Source organism: Ostrea edulis, chromosome 6 (genome assembly GCF_947568905.1).
Source record: "Ostrea edulis chromosome 6, xbOstEdul1.1, whole genome shotgun sequence".
NCBI lineage: Eukaryota > Metazoa > Mollusca > Bivalvia > Ostreida > Ostreidae > Ostrea > Ostrea edulis.
In genome coordinates, this window is record NC_079169.1 from 55255232 (window position 1) to 55271578 (window position 16347).

Here is a 16347-nt window from a genome sequence, read left to right on the forward strand (position 1 = left end):
AAAAGTGAAGTCAAATTCGTTTAAGGATAAGAGCTATGCGTGAGGGAGATAATCCTTAATTTTGAAATGAAATTCTAAATTTTATAACAGCAATTAAATATCTAATTTGAAGATTCAAAACGTCAAAGAACTATGCACGTTAACTCTGGATTCCTGCCTACATTTTCAACTTGAATATTTTCAAAAGCTTTGCAATTTTGCTAATGACATTTTTTAAATGCAAAGTAGAATTCATTAGTAATTGATTATTAACTTTAATGCCAGTGTTCATTAATTGTTCTTATTTACAACTCCTTTTGATTAGGGAATAGAGAAATTTGTTTCTTGGATTCAGGCTGTAAAACGTCATGTTTTTAAAAATGCTTATTGATATCAGTAAATAACCATTTAATTTGCTGCGTTTTTGGTCTGTAAACATAAACATACCCCCCCCCCACCCTCAACAAAAGTTTATTTTAAAATTATTTTCGGTTTCCATTGATTTCTAGAATTAAATGTGTGATTTTAACCCAAATTATAGTCATCTCTCTTTGTTTTGTCAAATAAATTAACTTTTATGAAAACCCATATAAATATCTATATTGACATAAAAAATCACTTAAAGTAGGAGTCTAGTAGCGTGACGTCATGTCCGGATCGAACTCCAGTATTGGTTCACGTACTATTATTATTGGGTGGATTTATACTGTTTTTACATTTACCTGGATGTTTTTTAATTTAGTAAAATGAATACAATAACACTCCATCACTTATATTTAAGTAGACTATGGATCCAATCTTCTTTCCATTTTTTGTCATCTAATTCACACATAAAACCAGAGGTACATATTTGTTTAATTGAGATACAGGCCGGGGTATTACATGTTAAAATTATCTGTAAATTAAAAAAAATTCATGATATGCAATCATGCACTTGTGGAATTAAATAAAACAATTCTGCATTTGTTATATATTTGTTATCTTGTTATATATTTGTTATCTTCTGTTATGTGAAAATCATCTTCAAAATGGTTATTTTGGCCCAAAAATGTAAATATAAATTGAGATGCTGTGAAAATATTATGCTGAGAAAGGGCAGATTTTTTAAATGTATTTTAACAAGCATTCATATATGAACATAATATGTGAGTTTGAATGAAAAATCACAAGTCAAATTTTTAAAATATTCATATTAGTGGTGTTGCAGTGCCGTATTTTTGACTGCCGAGGGCCTGTATTGAGTTCAATTTTGTACCACCATTATTAAAAAACATGAAACTATGTTAAAATTTCATTTTTAATTATTTAGTTAAACATATTTATTTCATATTTGAGGAAAAAAATTGCAGCATCATACCTCAAACAAAATTTTATGGACATATTCTAGGACTTCTTCAATGAATTCTGATATTGCCGTTTGACAAATGGGGGTACACGTAATAAAAATACCATAATTTACTCATTATACTGACAACCCCCCATTTTTTTGTTTTTATCATACCCTGAAATGAACAATCTAAGTATCTAAACTCAAATTTTTGAGAAATCACAAGTAGGTCCAGGACTAGGGACCTACCTTAAAAATGATAAATTTTATAAATTGACCAGAACGTAGACAGCGAAACAATGCTATCGTTCGCAGTTCTTTCTATGTTGGTTAAAGTCAATTGCAAAAATCAGGTACAAGAGGGTTCAAGTGGAGCGAAGAATGATTAATAATTAAAATATCTCATAGACACTGTAAGGGTTTAGGTAAAATCTGACATGACCTTGATAATCTTTTTAAGAAGAAGACCCCAATATTTTAATTTATTTTGACTTGTCACAAGTAATCCCCCACCCCCATATAAAATTAAATTGCATGTGTAAGACAAATAGCATAAAGTTATGAAGAAGACGTTTCAATTGGTTTTACAACAAATTACTAAATTGCAAGAACATTATTTAAAGTTAAATCTTTAAGAAAATAATACTATTTATATCAATGTTTCTTTCCAATATCATAAAATGTTCTAACATAAAAGAAAGATTTAAACGCAAGAGCAGAATAAAAAGACGCTAAAGTTAGGTTTAAAACTTCACACGGAAACTGCACCGGTCTAGAGGACACTCTGTCAACTTACCATCAGTGCAGTCATAATGCTTTCTTCTGAATATTCCATTTTGGTAACGGATAATCGAATTATAAAAACAATTTAACAAATTGCACTCTTTCAGATCCCTCCAAAGGGGTAGGTCGTAAATATTTTCTTTAAAGCTATCACAATTTCAAAAGTCCACTTCTTCTTGATAATGCCAGAAATCAAAAGAGCAAATCAAGCGAGTGTCACTTAATCAGAACAATTATCACATTTAAATTCAGTATTAACTTCGGGGGGCAATTATTTTTGGCGTGTACTCTTTTAACTTGTTCTCCACTTATATATACCTTATCAGAGATTGTAAGTAGATTATCTTGATGTGAAAACCACTATGAAAACACCTTTCAGATTAAATTTCTTATTTATTTATCCTGCGGTCAATTGGGGATTCAACAATCAAAGTTCTGCGTCGAATAGATGCGCATTAAAATTTCCCTTTTTTATTGCTCTAATCACTCGTCGCAGATGTTATTCACCTTTGCGTGTTTTTATCCTTTTGCTTGTACGTGTTTAACACTGATTGTTGAGTTCAACATTTTTGAGTGAAAGACTTTATGGATTGATTTGTGCGCGTATCTTTTTATTTAAGAATTGTCTCATAGAAATGAAATACTACAATTACAGCCGCATTCACCAGACTATGTCAAAAATAAACTTTATTCAGTTTACCACAATTAACAAGTTGTACAATTTATATAAGACTTTTCGTCAGCTCAGATAATGGAGAGAAGGGGTAATTGATGTGGGAGGCTGTAGTTCGTTAGTTGGGTATCATTTAACGTCCCTCTCGAGAATATTTCACTCTTATGGAGGCGTCACCATTGCCGGTGAAGGGCTGCAAAATGTAGGTCTATGTTCGGCGCTTACAGCCCTTGAGCAGTGAGGGGTCTTTATCGTGCCACACCTGCTGTGACACGGGACCTCGGTTTTTGCGGTCTCATCCGAAGGACCGACCCATATAGTCACTTCTTACCACAATCAATAGGTACTGAAGACCTATTCTAACCTGGACCTCTTGATGGGGAAGGAACCCGGGGTAAATTACAACAAGTGGACGGAGTTAACGACTACGCTCCCCGGACACTCTGTCACAGTGATAAGAGCGAGTTCGTTGACCACTACGCTTCCCGGACATTCGCTCAGAAAGTCCCTCTGTTGCAATGGGCGTTTCCCAGCGATTGAAATAATATACACTTTATATCGTTTACTTATTGATAGTATTTACCTTTTTATATGTATGACTGCATGACATAAAATGAATTTAAGCAATTAAGCTAGTTGCCAACGACATTGATTTCAGAGCTAATTTTAACTTTCGTTTACCCGAATTAATATGCCGATTATTCTTTCTTTCTGTTGAATAAGAATATATTAAAAGGTCAGCAAATTTTCTTTTCTGTGAACATTTAAAGAAATAACGTTTGTTAAATAAATCAGCGATATAGCAGTACATGTATTTCTAAAAATAAATGCTTTATAATACTTAAGTCTAAATACTAAGCATAACCATAGACATAAAGCAAAGGGCATTACAGCCGATATCTATAACCCTTTGTCTGTGGTATAATGATTAATCAGATAATAATCGTTAAGCTCTGTGTTAAAAATGAAATTACATAAAATTGCAAAATTTCAGCGACCAAGAGTTACTGATGACGTATGATATGGATTAAATTATATAATAATCCAAAAATAAAAGAATAATTATAACCTGTATTACCGCACTAAGCATGGTTATTCTCTCGGCGCTAAATCAAAATTATGTATTCAGTTTTGAAATGCAATGTAGCATACTGCAGAAATGCATGTTCAGCAAATATAGAATTACAGAAATAACGGAACTTTCCCCCACATGATTTCTTAAAACATTGACCTGCAGAACTGCGAAATGTTTACTCCTAATAGTGCGCTTTCTATGTGACACCTGCTGGAGTACTTTGTTGATAACTGTGAGAGCCAGCGGTATTTATGGTGCAGTTCCAGTCTCTTGATCCACAAAGTGCAGGTGCATACCTACATTATATATCTACAGTTACTCAGCCACTTGACCGTTCGTTACATATGGGATTACATATTGCAGGTGTTATGCATTTTTTTACACACTTTAAAAGTCACAGTGACTACTCCTCAAACGCATGCCTTGTTCATTTAAAATGACAAACTAATCTTAAATTAACAACAAACATTCAAGAAACAGTTGAAGATTTCAATAAAAATTGAGAATTTGTGCCATGCTGGAATGATACTTCCATTTACTTTTAATATATGTAAATGTTTTGTTGTTGTCGATTTTTTTCCAATACAAAAGTTGCACGTGATTGTGGCATTTTTTCCATGTTAATATATTTGATGTAGTGACACATGTGACAAGTATAAATGTGGTGTAAATGTTTTATAGGAAAAAGATAAAGATGATATAAAGAATACAAAAATCAAGAGTAGGACAAACACGGACCACTGGGCACACCTCAGGTGGGATCAGGTGCCTGGGGAGGATTAAGCACCCCCTTTTGACCGGTCACACCCATCGTGAACTCTCTTCTCTACATTTAGATAAACAGGAGCACTTGTAATTCGTAGTCAAAACCAGTATACATATAAAGAACAGCCCAACAATTGGTACGAATCACATCAGACAATATTAGTTTTAATGACAAGTTGGATTTACATATGTAGGAGACTGGTGGAACTTAGGGCTTCCCAACCTTTGCAAATGATATTAATGAGGCAAAATAAATATATCAATACCAAATGATGATGATGATGATGCTAATAATGATAAAGCAGAATATATGATAATAAGACCCCTCCAAAACACGCCCACAAAACATACAAATGCGAAACTAGTCGTAAAGGGTTTTTTAAATAGTAAAATGGCAAACAATTATGAGTGTTTTATTTTCTTCACGTCATTTATAACTACATGTATTTTTGGGTATATGTACACGTGTATTTGTATCTAATAGAATAAGAATACCTCATTCATTTACATTTGACAAAATAGAGTTATCTTATAATTAGTCTTGTCGTGATACCTCTCTTCATGTATCACAGTGGGACTCGATTCCTTATCACGATCTAATCATTGCGCTACGCAACACTGTATGTAAATATCACCTAGAGTCATTTAAAGTTAAAGAAGATTTACAAATTAGTTAAATTTACCATAGAATTCCATATGCAAACTTATAAAGACATTTTCTATTATGCAATATTTTATTTTTTGAAAAATACATCAGGACATGAACTGCGATGCTTCACGTTAAATACATCAGGGCATACACGCTTCACGTTAAATACATCAGGACATGCACGCTTCACGTTAAATACAACAGGGCATACACGCTTCACGTTAAATACATCAGGGCATACATGAACTGCGATACTTCACGTTAAATACATCAGGACATGAACAGCGACGCTTCACGTTAAATACAACAGGACATGAACAGCGACGCTTCACGTTAAATACATCAGGACATGCACGCTTCACGTTAAATACAACAGGGCATACACGCTTCACGTTAAATACATCAGGGCATACATGAACTGCGATACTTCACGTTAAATACATCAGGATATGAACAGGACGCTTCACGTTAAATACATCAGGACATGAACAGGACGCTTCACGTTAAATACATCAGGATATGAACAGCGACGCTTCTCATTAAATACATCAGGATATGAACAGGACGCTTCACGTTAAATACATCAGGACATGAACAGCGACGCTTCACGTTAAATACATCGTGACATGAACAACGACGCTTCACGTTAAATACATTAGGACATGAACAGCGACGCTTCACGTTAAATACAACAGGACATGAACAGCGACGCTTCACGTTAAATACATCAGGACATGAACAGTGACGCTTCACGTTAAATACAACAGGACATGCACGCTTCACGTTAAATACAACAGGGCATACACGCTTCATGTTAAATACAACAGGGCATACACGCTTCACGTTAAATACAACAGGACATGAACAGCGACGCTTCACGTTAAATACAACAGGACATGAACAGCGACGTTTCACGTTAAATACATCAGGACATGAACAGCGACGCTTCACGTAAAACACAACAGGACATGAACAGTGACGCTTCACGTAAAACACAACAGGACATGCACGCTTCACGTTAAATACAACAGGGCATACACGCTTCACGTTAAATACATCAGGGCATACATGAACTGCGATACTTCACGTTAATACATCAGGACATGAACAGGACGCTTCACGTTAAATACAACAGGATATGCACGCTTCACGTTAAATACAACAGGGCATACACGCTTCACGTTAAATAAATCAGGGCATACATGAACTGCGATACTTCACGCTAATACATCAGGACATGAACAGGACGCTTCACGTTAAATACATCGTGACATGAACAGCGACGCTTCACGTTAAATACATCGTGACATGAACAACGACGCTTCACGTTAAATACATCAGGACATGAACAGCGACGCTTCACGTTAAATACATCAGGACATGAACAGCGACGCTTCACGTTAAACACAACAGGACATGAACAGCGACGCTTCACGTTAAATACAACAGGACATAAATAGCGACGCTTCACGTTAAATATATCAGGACATGAACAGCGACGTTTCACGTTAAATACATTAGGACATGAACAGCGACGCTTCACGTTAAATACAACAGGACATGAACAGCGATGCTTCACGTTAAATACATCAGGACATGAACAGCGACGCTTCACGTTAAATACAACAGGACATGAACAGCGACGCTTCACGTTAAATACATCAGGACATGAACAGCGACGCTTCACGTTAAATACAACAGGACATGAACAGCGACGCTTCACGTTAAATACAACAGGACATGAACAGCGACGCTTCACGTTAAATACAACAGGATATGAACAGCGACGCTTCACGTTAAACACATCAGGACATGAACAGCGACGCTTCACGTTAAATACAACAGGACATGAACAGCGACGCTTCACGTTAAATACAACAGGACATGAACAGCGACGCTTCACGTTAAATACAACAGGACATGAACAGCGACGCTTCACGTTAAATACAACAGGACATGAACAGCGACGCTTCACGTTAGATACTGTGTGTTAGCGTTTCATGAAAAGTATTCCTGTGTGAAGCGTTGCAGTTCATGCCCTCATGTATTTTCAAATATGAACTTCATTTCTTTTATTTACATTCTACATGCATTTCTGTCGGAATTCCAGCCGTTAATATAGACGTACTTTATTGATTAAGATTCATACGCCCATTCTTCACAACTGTAACGCATTCAGGTGGTAATGGCTATCATTATAATTTGTAAAGATATTTTAAAAAGGCAAATGCAATGGAAATGTAAATACATTATTATGTGTATTTAGCCTACGAAGCCGCCCGAATGCTGAATCGCCTAGTAGTTTCTTCTTCTAGAGTTCCCATATCCTTGACAAACACCACTTACCAAATACTGTAATATGTTCTTTATAATTTCTTTGATTGTACTTAAGTATTTGTTAATGTCATTGTTGTATGATTATGTACTCTTCTTCAGTGGATTAGTACGAGGAAAGAAATATCCCACTAAGTTTCACGCGTACTCAGAAGACATTAAGATACAGAACTATGGTGCGTATATAGATCGGCGACCTAACTAACAGCTTTCACGAAAGTCAAGACTTAGCAAAGAAACAACAAAACAGACAAAAGACTGTCAATCAATAAATACTGAATTAAAGAAATAAATTCTCGGAAGGAGACAGGAAGTGATACAGATATTACCCAGAGAGCAATGCTGTACAACAGAGGGACTTTTGGATTTTTACACGAGAAGTCCTTGGATAACCAGGGTGCTAAAGCTCTCTCTCTCCATTAATCTATCTTCAAGATAAGAAGAAAGACATCAATCAGAAACCATTTGTTACAACAGAATCTTCTCTAATGAATATTGGCAATGTTTGTGAATCCCACGGGAAAATTATACTACGAGCTTTAAGTTGTGACGAAAACCATGAAAGGACATTGTGGGGGAAATGAGACTCCAGTGTTCCAAGGAAAAGTCACATAAATACTGCGCACCTTGGTATCGTCACTGTACCTAACTAATGGAAATAAATCATAGGATCAGTGGTGATTACTAGGTCAAACAGGATTTATCATGATCCCGTGCGCAGTGGAATGTTACCGTCTCATTACAACAGATTTTCCACATGGAAGTGGAATAGGATGCATCAACTGGGACGGGAGAAAAGAATTTTCGGAAATTACAAAACATTTGGTTGAAGTGGAATGTAACGAAACCATCTAGGATACAGATTTGGAGTAATAAGACACTATAAAGAATTGGATGAAATAGATATTCTAACACACACCCGTATTGGATGAAATCGATATTCTAACACACACGTATTGGATGAAATCGGTATTCTAAAACACACTCGTGTTGGATGAAAGCGACATTATAATACACACTTATATTGGATGAAATCGATATTCTAATACACACTCGTATTGGATGAAATCGATGTTCTAACACACACTCGTATTGGATGAAATCGATATTCTGACACACACCCGTATTAGATGGCATCGATAATTTAACAGACACTTGTCACGTATGACGCAAAACTAAAAGGAAGACACTAGTGGTGGCGTATGGAATTTTAAATAAAGTACTGGATTGCTTTCCCGGGTATTGAAGCAGCAAGATTCTGTGTCTCGGCGTCATGATCGACATTCGACAGTGAAAATTTCCACAGAAAAGTCTCAAAAGATGACACAGACCGGATCCATGCCCAGGACAGAGTGTTCAGCATTAACGTTAAACATACAGGAGAAAGCATCAACCAAAAACGATTTAAAGCCTCAAACAACAAAGACATCGGTCGACTATAGATCCAATAGTACAAAATATCTGAAGATTTTACATGAAATGAGCAACTTTTGGAAGAAGCTGAACCATTTCCTACATTCACTGTGCCGTGTTCAAGGATGGATAAGATACATATGTACCTCGAGAAATGGTTGAAAATATTTTTCCCAACTAGGCCTATGAAAATCGTCATTCAATAGATTATCCTGATTCAAAATGCATGGAATATAAAAACTACGAAACTTCCAGAAGCGCCCCTGCAAATTAAATAGGCTCGGTTATTTACAAGCATCCAGAGAAGTACATGTATGTTTTACACATGGAAAAAAGAGAGAAACACATTTCACGTGGATAGTTTTGACCATCCTTCACGACAGAAGAATTGCCTTTGGTGATGATCAATGCAAGGTTCACCTCGGCCGATTCCATCTCATCTCGGATGTATGATGTTTTCCTCCATAGTATGTATACAGTGACGTATAACATCATGTTTAACGTCACTGATCAACTGCAACTACTGACAGCTCCCGCGAAGTACAGACCATTTTAACTTATAATGCTCTCAAGGTTTGTAATTGTTTCTCTTTGAGAATTATGGATTTTCCCCCTCGAAATAGAGGACAGATTTCTAAGGAAAACTCGATAAATTTATTTTTAAAAAGCCATTTTGATCACTACTTTCTAAAAGCGGCAGTTTTTCCGGGAGAGTAAACAGACGACCGCATTACAAATGTTAGGCGTAGCAACATATCAATTTACATCATACATGCGAGGTTAGATGTAGGGTACCGGAATCTGCCAAAGTTTGCCGAATGAGGTGTGATCAAGTGGCTATCACTTGAATGAATATTGTCCGTGAGAACATATTTGTTTATTATTATATATTTTAACGTGTTAATAAGCCAAATATTCATAAAAGAAAAAAAACATGCTAAAATTTTCTCATAGAACTGATATTTGGTGTTAACTTTATGGATTGGGGATTTGAACAAATTATATCAATGAAAATAAAGAATTGGAAACATATATAGTAAGTCTGAATTATCAGTTAGATTATGTAAATATTGCAAAAAAAATCTAATGCAGATAATAGTTTAAATTCATAAAATAAACAAGAGGTACTGTGAGCAATGCTCACTAAGAATACCCCCGCTTACCCCAATCTCCCAAAGGGTGTTGGTAATAGGTATAAACTACCTCTTTTCTGATTGTAAAAAACAAATGGCATGACAAACCTTGGGTGTTCTCGTTTGTAGGGAGAAATGGATTATCTAGGAACACAGCATCTCCATGCGATGAAAAACGCCGTTAAAGAATTTAAATGGAAACCATATTGCTACTTCGATGTCCAGTGCGCGTGACCTTTGACCTTTTGACCCCAAAATCGATAGGGAACATCTTCATCCCATGGGTAGTCCATATGTATGATATGGTGACTGTAGGTGGAAAGGATAACGCTTTAGAGCCCGGAAACCATATTGCTACTTCGATGTCCAGTGTGCTTGACCTTTGACCTTTTGACCCCCAAAATCGATAGGGAACATCTTCATCCCATGGGTAGTCCATATATATGATATGGTGACGGTAGGTGGAAAGGATAATGCTTTAGAGCCCGAAAACCATTGCGTCTACAGACGGACGGACGGACGGACAGACAGACAGACGGACGGACGGACGAACGGACAGACAGACGGACAACCCGATTCCAGTATACCTCCCCCACAACTTGTTGCGGGGGGTATAAAAAGGTATCTATATATTAAAAATAAAGTGTGGGATCTTAATCTGAAGGCAAGACTTATTCAACAGTACATGTAATTGGTTTAGCTGTAACCTGTGTGCTTTGTTCTGTTATCATTGTGCTGGCATTTATTTTTTACCCATTTGCACTGCCTCTCTGCCCGAATAAGCTTATTTGTAGTACCACCGGATTTTCAAGTACATTGTAGGTCAAGATTTGACTTTTAAAAACTAACTACTGGATACAAAGTCTTAATACTGGAAGTGTATTCACCATTTGCTCTCATTATACTTATATATGTGGAATATATATATATATATATATATATATATATATATATATATATATATAGTTTGGAATGAGTCCATTGGACGAAAATTTGCTCCCTAAAACATTGATTAGTAAGCCAAAAATAAACGTGTACATGTAAATTGCAGTTTGTTTTATTATACTGTCATGTAAAATTCTCGAATCTGATTGGTCGAGATTCATTAATTTGAAAAAACATTTTGTTACCCTCTGAGAACAGAAAGAACGCGCTCCAGGGTGATAGTATCTAGCAACGGGTACATGTAACAGTACTTGACAACGGGTGATATTATAAAAAATTATCACATGCGTCAAATTTATGGGTGTACGGTTCGCCGTAGATTGTTAGACGACATCGTTTGAGCGTTTGTAATAAACACGGATACCCGCATCGATATACGAAATATCGCATGACAGTGATTGATCAAATGTCAACAGACGTAAGTGTTTATATAACATTCAGTATCCGAGGTTGCTAATGGTTTTCTCGGGGTGAAAATTTTCAATGTTGCCCTCAACTACATGTAATATTTATATAATGTTACGTTTGTAGATTTTTGTACATATTTTTCTTTTGCAAAAAATTCATTATAACAATGTGTTTGTACATTGTGGCATTGTCTAAAGAGGACATTAAGTGTGTCGTTAAGGAGATAGGACACCCAAAAAATTGTTATAGAATTTTGCAAAACTATTTATAAATTTTGTAATATTAACACTAAATTTTCCTTTGAAAACACCTTGTTTCAGCATTATTCACAAATCTTTACATGAAAATTCGATGGAAAAACATTATTCAAAAATTGAAATCCTTTAAAAATGTCTTTATATATTGGTGCATTTCTTGTATTGATGACCGATTGAAATTGCTGTTTGATCAACTAATAGAAAATCCAACGTCAAAACAACAAATTTTTACTTCATGAAAGGTGAAGATAACGAACAGTGATCAATCTCATACTTCACCGGCGGTGGTGACGTCTCCATATGAGTAAAGGATTCTCGAAGGGGACGTTAAACAATATCCAATCAATCATAACTCTATAAACAATACAAAATAGAGAGTTCATTTAATGTGTGTATATCTTGAGTATCCTTTGGCTTTAAGCTGAATCGGAAGCTTGAACGGAATCACCAGTAACAGTGATACGACTTAAGCAGCTCAAGAACCAGATGAAAAGAAGCTCAGCACCAGATTACAGATTCATAGACAGGTTAGAAGATCTGAAGATTCATAGACAGGTTACAAGATCTGAAGATTCATAGACAGGTTAGAAGATCTGAAGATTCATAGACAGGTTAGAAGATCTGAAGATACTGGTTCTATTTTGCACAGAAGACATTCAAATGTCTGCAGACCAAGTCGTCAGAAGAATTCCACTGAGCAAATTCGGAAGGTAATAAGAGACACCTTAAAAAGTTTTAGGATATAATTGAATGTTGAAGGCCAAACAAGTATTTATAGAACCTGATCTCCATTTGAAGCCCTTCAAAATTTCGATTATGCGACATGAAAAACAAACCTGACAGTCTGCTGACATTTGCTCGTTAGATAAAGGACAACAATAGTTTTGTTACAGATATTTGGTTCTTGGATGAATTTCATCATATCTGATTAAATGGATAGGTTGGGGTGGGTTTACAAAACATTTGTTGCTATTGGGGTGTTGAAAAACCTACATTTTACATCTAGAATCCATCGCATGAAGAGAAAATCTTGTCCCCTCATTCCCCTTGGCCTGGATTCCTCTAAATTTTCTTTTGAGGGGATACCTTGAGGACAGAGTATATGAACCCATACCAGAGATCATTTGGACGGTTAAATCTGCAATTATTAGAGGAATCAGAAACAAAATCAGAAAATTGCGCGACACGGTCAGGATCTTCAAACAGCGCATTTAGTCCGTTATCTCACAGAGCGGATGTCATTTGGAACATGTATGTTATCTAAATTAGTACCAATTTGTTTCCATTTACATCACTTGCATATTCAGTGATGATTTTTTTTTTATCTAAGCTTACACTTTATTCAAATCATATAATCGTTTCTGTATTCCTTTAAAAACCATTTACGTATGAAATAGTATCCAATCTTTTGAAACATTCTGTCATTTTTTCCCCTTCATGAATTCTCTTAGATTATCACGCCACATGATATATCTCAGAGTGTTTTGTTATGTTATTTCACAATTTCTTCGCTGGTTGATATAGATTTTAGCAGACGTTTTCAGTTGTAAATTTCTGATATTTCTGCCCGGTAATATGTCATCTGCGGAACGCGTCATAGTGACAAGGGTAATCATCTAAAATAAAAAAAATCCGGATTTTGTTTTTGCACAATTCTATCTATTTATCTACATATCTATATTAAAACTTTTGACCTATCTATCTATCTTAAAACTTCGAATATGTTATCCGAGTTTTTTTTGTTTTGTTTTTTGCTTTGGTTGTAATTTTCTCTAAATAAAAGAAATATCAATTAATCAGAATGAAATCAGTATTTGCTTGCTTTCACGGTATGTATTCTTGCAAACTGCATTAATTTAGCATGTAAATAATATGATATTTTAGACAGCAGCCTGGACCTAAAGAAGATTCCTCCTTCAACGTACGAGGTACAGCAACATGATACAACATAGGAAGAAAATAGTATATATGAATAATTATATTGTCTCAGTATATGAAAAGAAAAGATTTTCAACAAGGAAAGGGTTTTAATATAATAGTGAAAGGAGCTTGAGGAAAGACAGAAAATTAAGTAAACTGCATCATCTATGTACATGTAGTTGCTATGACAGAACGATGCTTGTCGCTAGATTTGACACGTCCGGAAGAAAATAATCCCTTACTGCGAACCCGGTAAACAAGAAAATAATTCTTTACTTGCTTAAAGGAATTATATCTTATGCACATGTTGAATTTAAATATATATCTAAATTCGGTACATGAATAATGAATGATGATTTGGGAATGAAACTCGATAGATATTTGCATTTTTTTGGTGTAGTTTTTACCGTAAGTAATAATAATAAAAAATCCCTCCAAACATTTCAATAATGAAAAAAGCGTAAAATTCCGTAAATCTAACCTCGTTTTCCTCATTCCCGTTACTACATGTTTCACGCCTGTGAATTTATACGTTTCTATCTAGGTATATGAATATTTATAGCAAGGTCCTAATAAAGAAATATACACATTAAAAAAACGTACCTATATATAAATACATTATGGAACTTACCTCCATTTTCGAACTTGATCAGACCCAACCATAAACAAGCTAAGCAGGTTAATGAATGGTCACCTAATAGGATTACTGTACAATCAAGCATTTGACTTTCCTATATCATTTACATTTAAATCTCCCCAAGAGAACCGACGATTAAAGAAAACGTCGATGGATATGATTACACAATTCAATCTGAGTAACGAGAGGCTCTGACAAAAGACACTTACTAGAAAATAAACACACAAAAAGATATCGTATCGCTTTCTGGATGCATTATGATTGTGTACAGCAGAAAAGGGTCAATAGATCAAGTCAGGCAGCAAATCAATTTCTGTGTTTGAACAGGCGGATGCAGTGCAGGATGACGTCAAAGCGTCGATGCATTTAATCAGTAAATCACTTCTACCCGGGTTGGAGTATAAACAAGAGAGAAAAATCAGCGATGCTCTTTATTTCATTCTATTCCTTTCCACACACTGAACTGGAACGACGTCACCATAGAGCTGTTCTTTTCTCAGTAGGGGATGTGTTTAAAGGTCCCAGAAGAGTAAAGTTAAAATTGTTTAATTGGTTAATTATACCATATTTAACGTCTGGATGTTTTACACCATTTAAATTTGTTTATATTCGGGAAAAGCAAATGCCAGAAAAGTAACGTTTTGTGTCGTCACGTGCTCATTATATCAATATGATATTGTAAACACCATTACTATATCAAAATAAACCCGTTCCAACTTGTCGTTGAGAACACCTTGTCCAAAATCTGGGAGGAATTTCTTTGAGCTCTGACACAAACCATTCTCTTTTAATTCATTGTTTTCATTTGATAAATACGCTTTCAATTACATTAGGGTTGGTTTTAAACTCGTTGAGCATTGATGATGTCTCAATGCAGTTCAAATGGACCACCTCAGCCATTTCCATTTTTAGCTCACCTTAGCTGAAAACGCAAGTGAGCTTTTCTGATCACCTGTTGTCCGTCGTCTGTCCGTCTAACCAAACTTGACAAAAAGCATCCTTGGGTAAAGGGTTTTCAAGTTTGTTCAAATGAAGGACCATACCCCCTTCAAAGGGGAGATAATCACAAAATAGGATGTGGTCATTTTAAAATCTTTGTCTCAAGAACCACTGGGCCAGAAGAGCTGAAATTTACATGAAAGTTTCCTGACATAGTGGAGATTCAAGTTTGTTGAAATCATGGTCCCCGCGGAAAAGTGGGGTCACAATAGGGGATCAAAGTTTTACATACAAATACATGTATATAGGAAAAATCTTTTAAAACTTCTCAAGAAGCACTGGGCCAGAAAAGTTTACATTTACATGAAAGCTTCCTGACATAGGGTAGATTCAAGTTTGTTGACATCATGGCCTCCGGGAGTGGGGTGGGGCCACAATAGGGGATCAAAGTCTTACATAAAGATATACATGTATCGGGATAATCTTTAAATATTGTCCAAGGTGAGTAATGTGGCCCATGGGCCTCTTGTTCTAGCATGCAACGGAAAACGGTGAAGTGGTTTGTTGTATATTGTTTAATGTCCCGATCGAGAATTTTTCACTCAATGGCTGAAAAATTTAGGCTTATGCTCGGTGCTTAGGGTCTTTGAACAGGGAGTAATCGTTGTCGTGTCACGCCTACTGTGACACGGGACCTCGGATTTTGTGGACTCATCCGAAGGACCACCCCCATTTAATCACCTCTTACGGCAAGCAAGGGGTACTGAGGGCATATTCTAATCTAGATCCTCATAGGTAAGCTATCGAAAATAAAGTATATCGTTGAGCCAATGAAATTGCGTAGTACAAACGAAATATATAGCAAATCAGAGTAAATTACACTGTTTCAGCGTCTGTAGAAAGAATTTTGGTGGCACGGACTAAACAATTTTTGAAGTCTAAGCTGAAGAAACCAACTGACAAATGCAATATATTCCTACTACAATTTGTACATACATGTATATGCTAAGAATTAGAAGATAAATCAAAGCAACTGTAAGTAGGAATTTTGACACCACACCCGATTTCTAACCTTGGGAGGGGACAGGATAACAATTTTAAATTGATTTT

The 16347-nt window shown here is 35.7% G+C and overlaps 1 protein-coding gene across 1 annotated transcript in view; it reads right to left on the reverse strand.

The window, feature by feature from the left end:
- The window catches only part of LOC125646508 (uncharacterized), a 46562-nt gene extending 32109 nt beyond the window's left edge, over window positions 1-14453 (reverse strand). Inside the window, exon 1 of the mRNA XM_048872841.2 lies at window positions 14293-14453. Within this exon, the coding sequence (XP_048728798.2) occupies window positions 14293-14298 (6 nt within the window). The 5' untranslated portion in view covers window positions 14299-14453. The remainder of the gene's footprint in view (window positions 1-14292) is intronic.
- Window positions 14454-16347: the final 1894 nt, after the last annotated feature.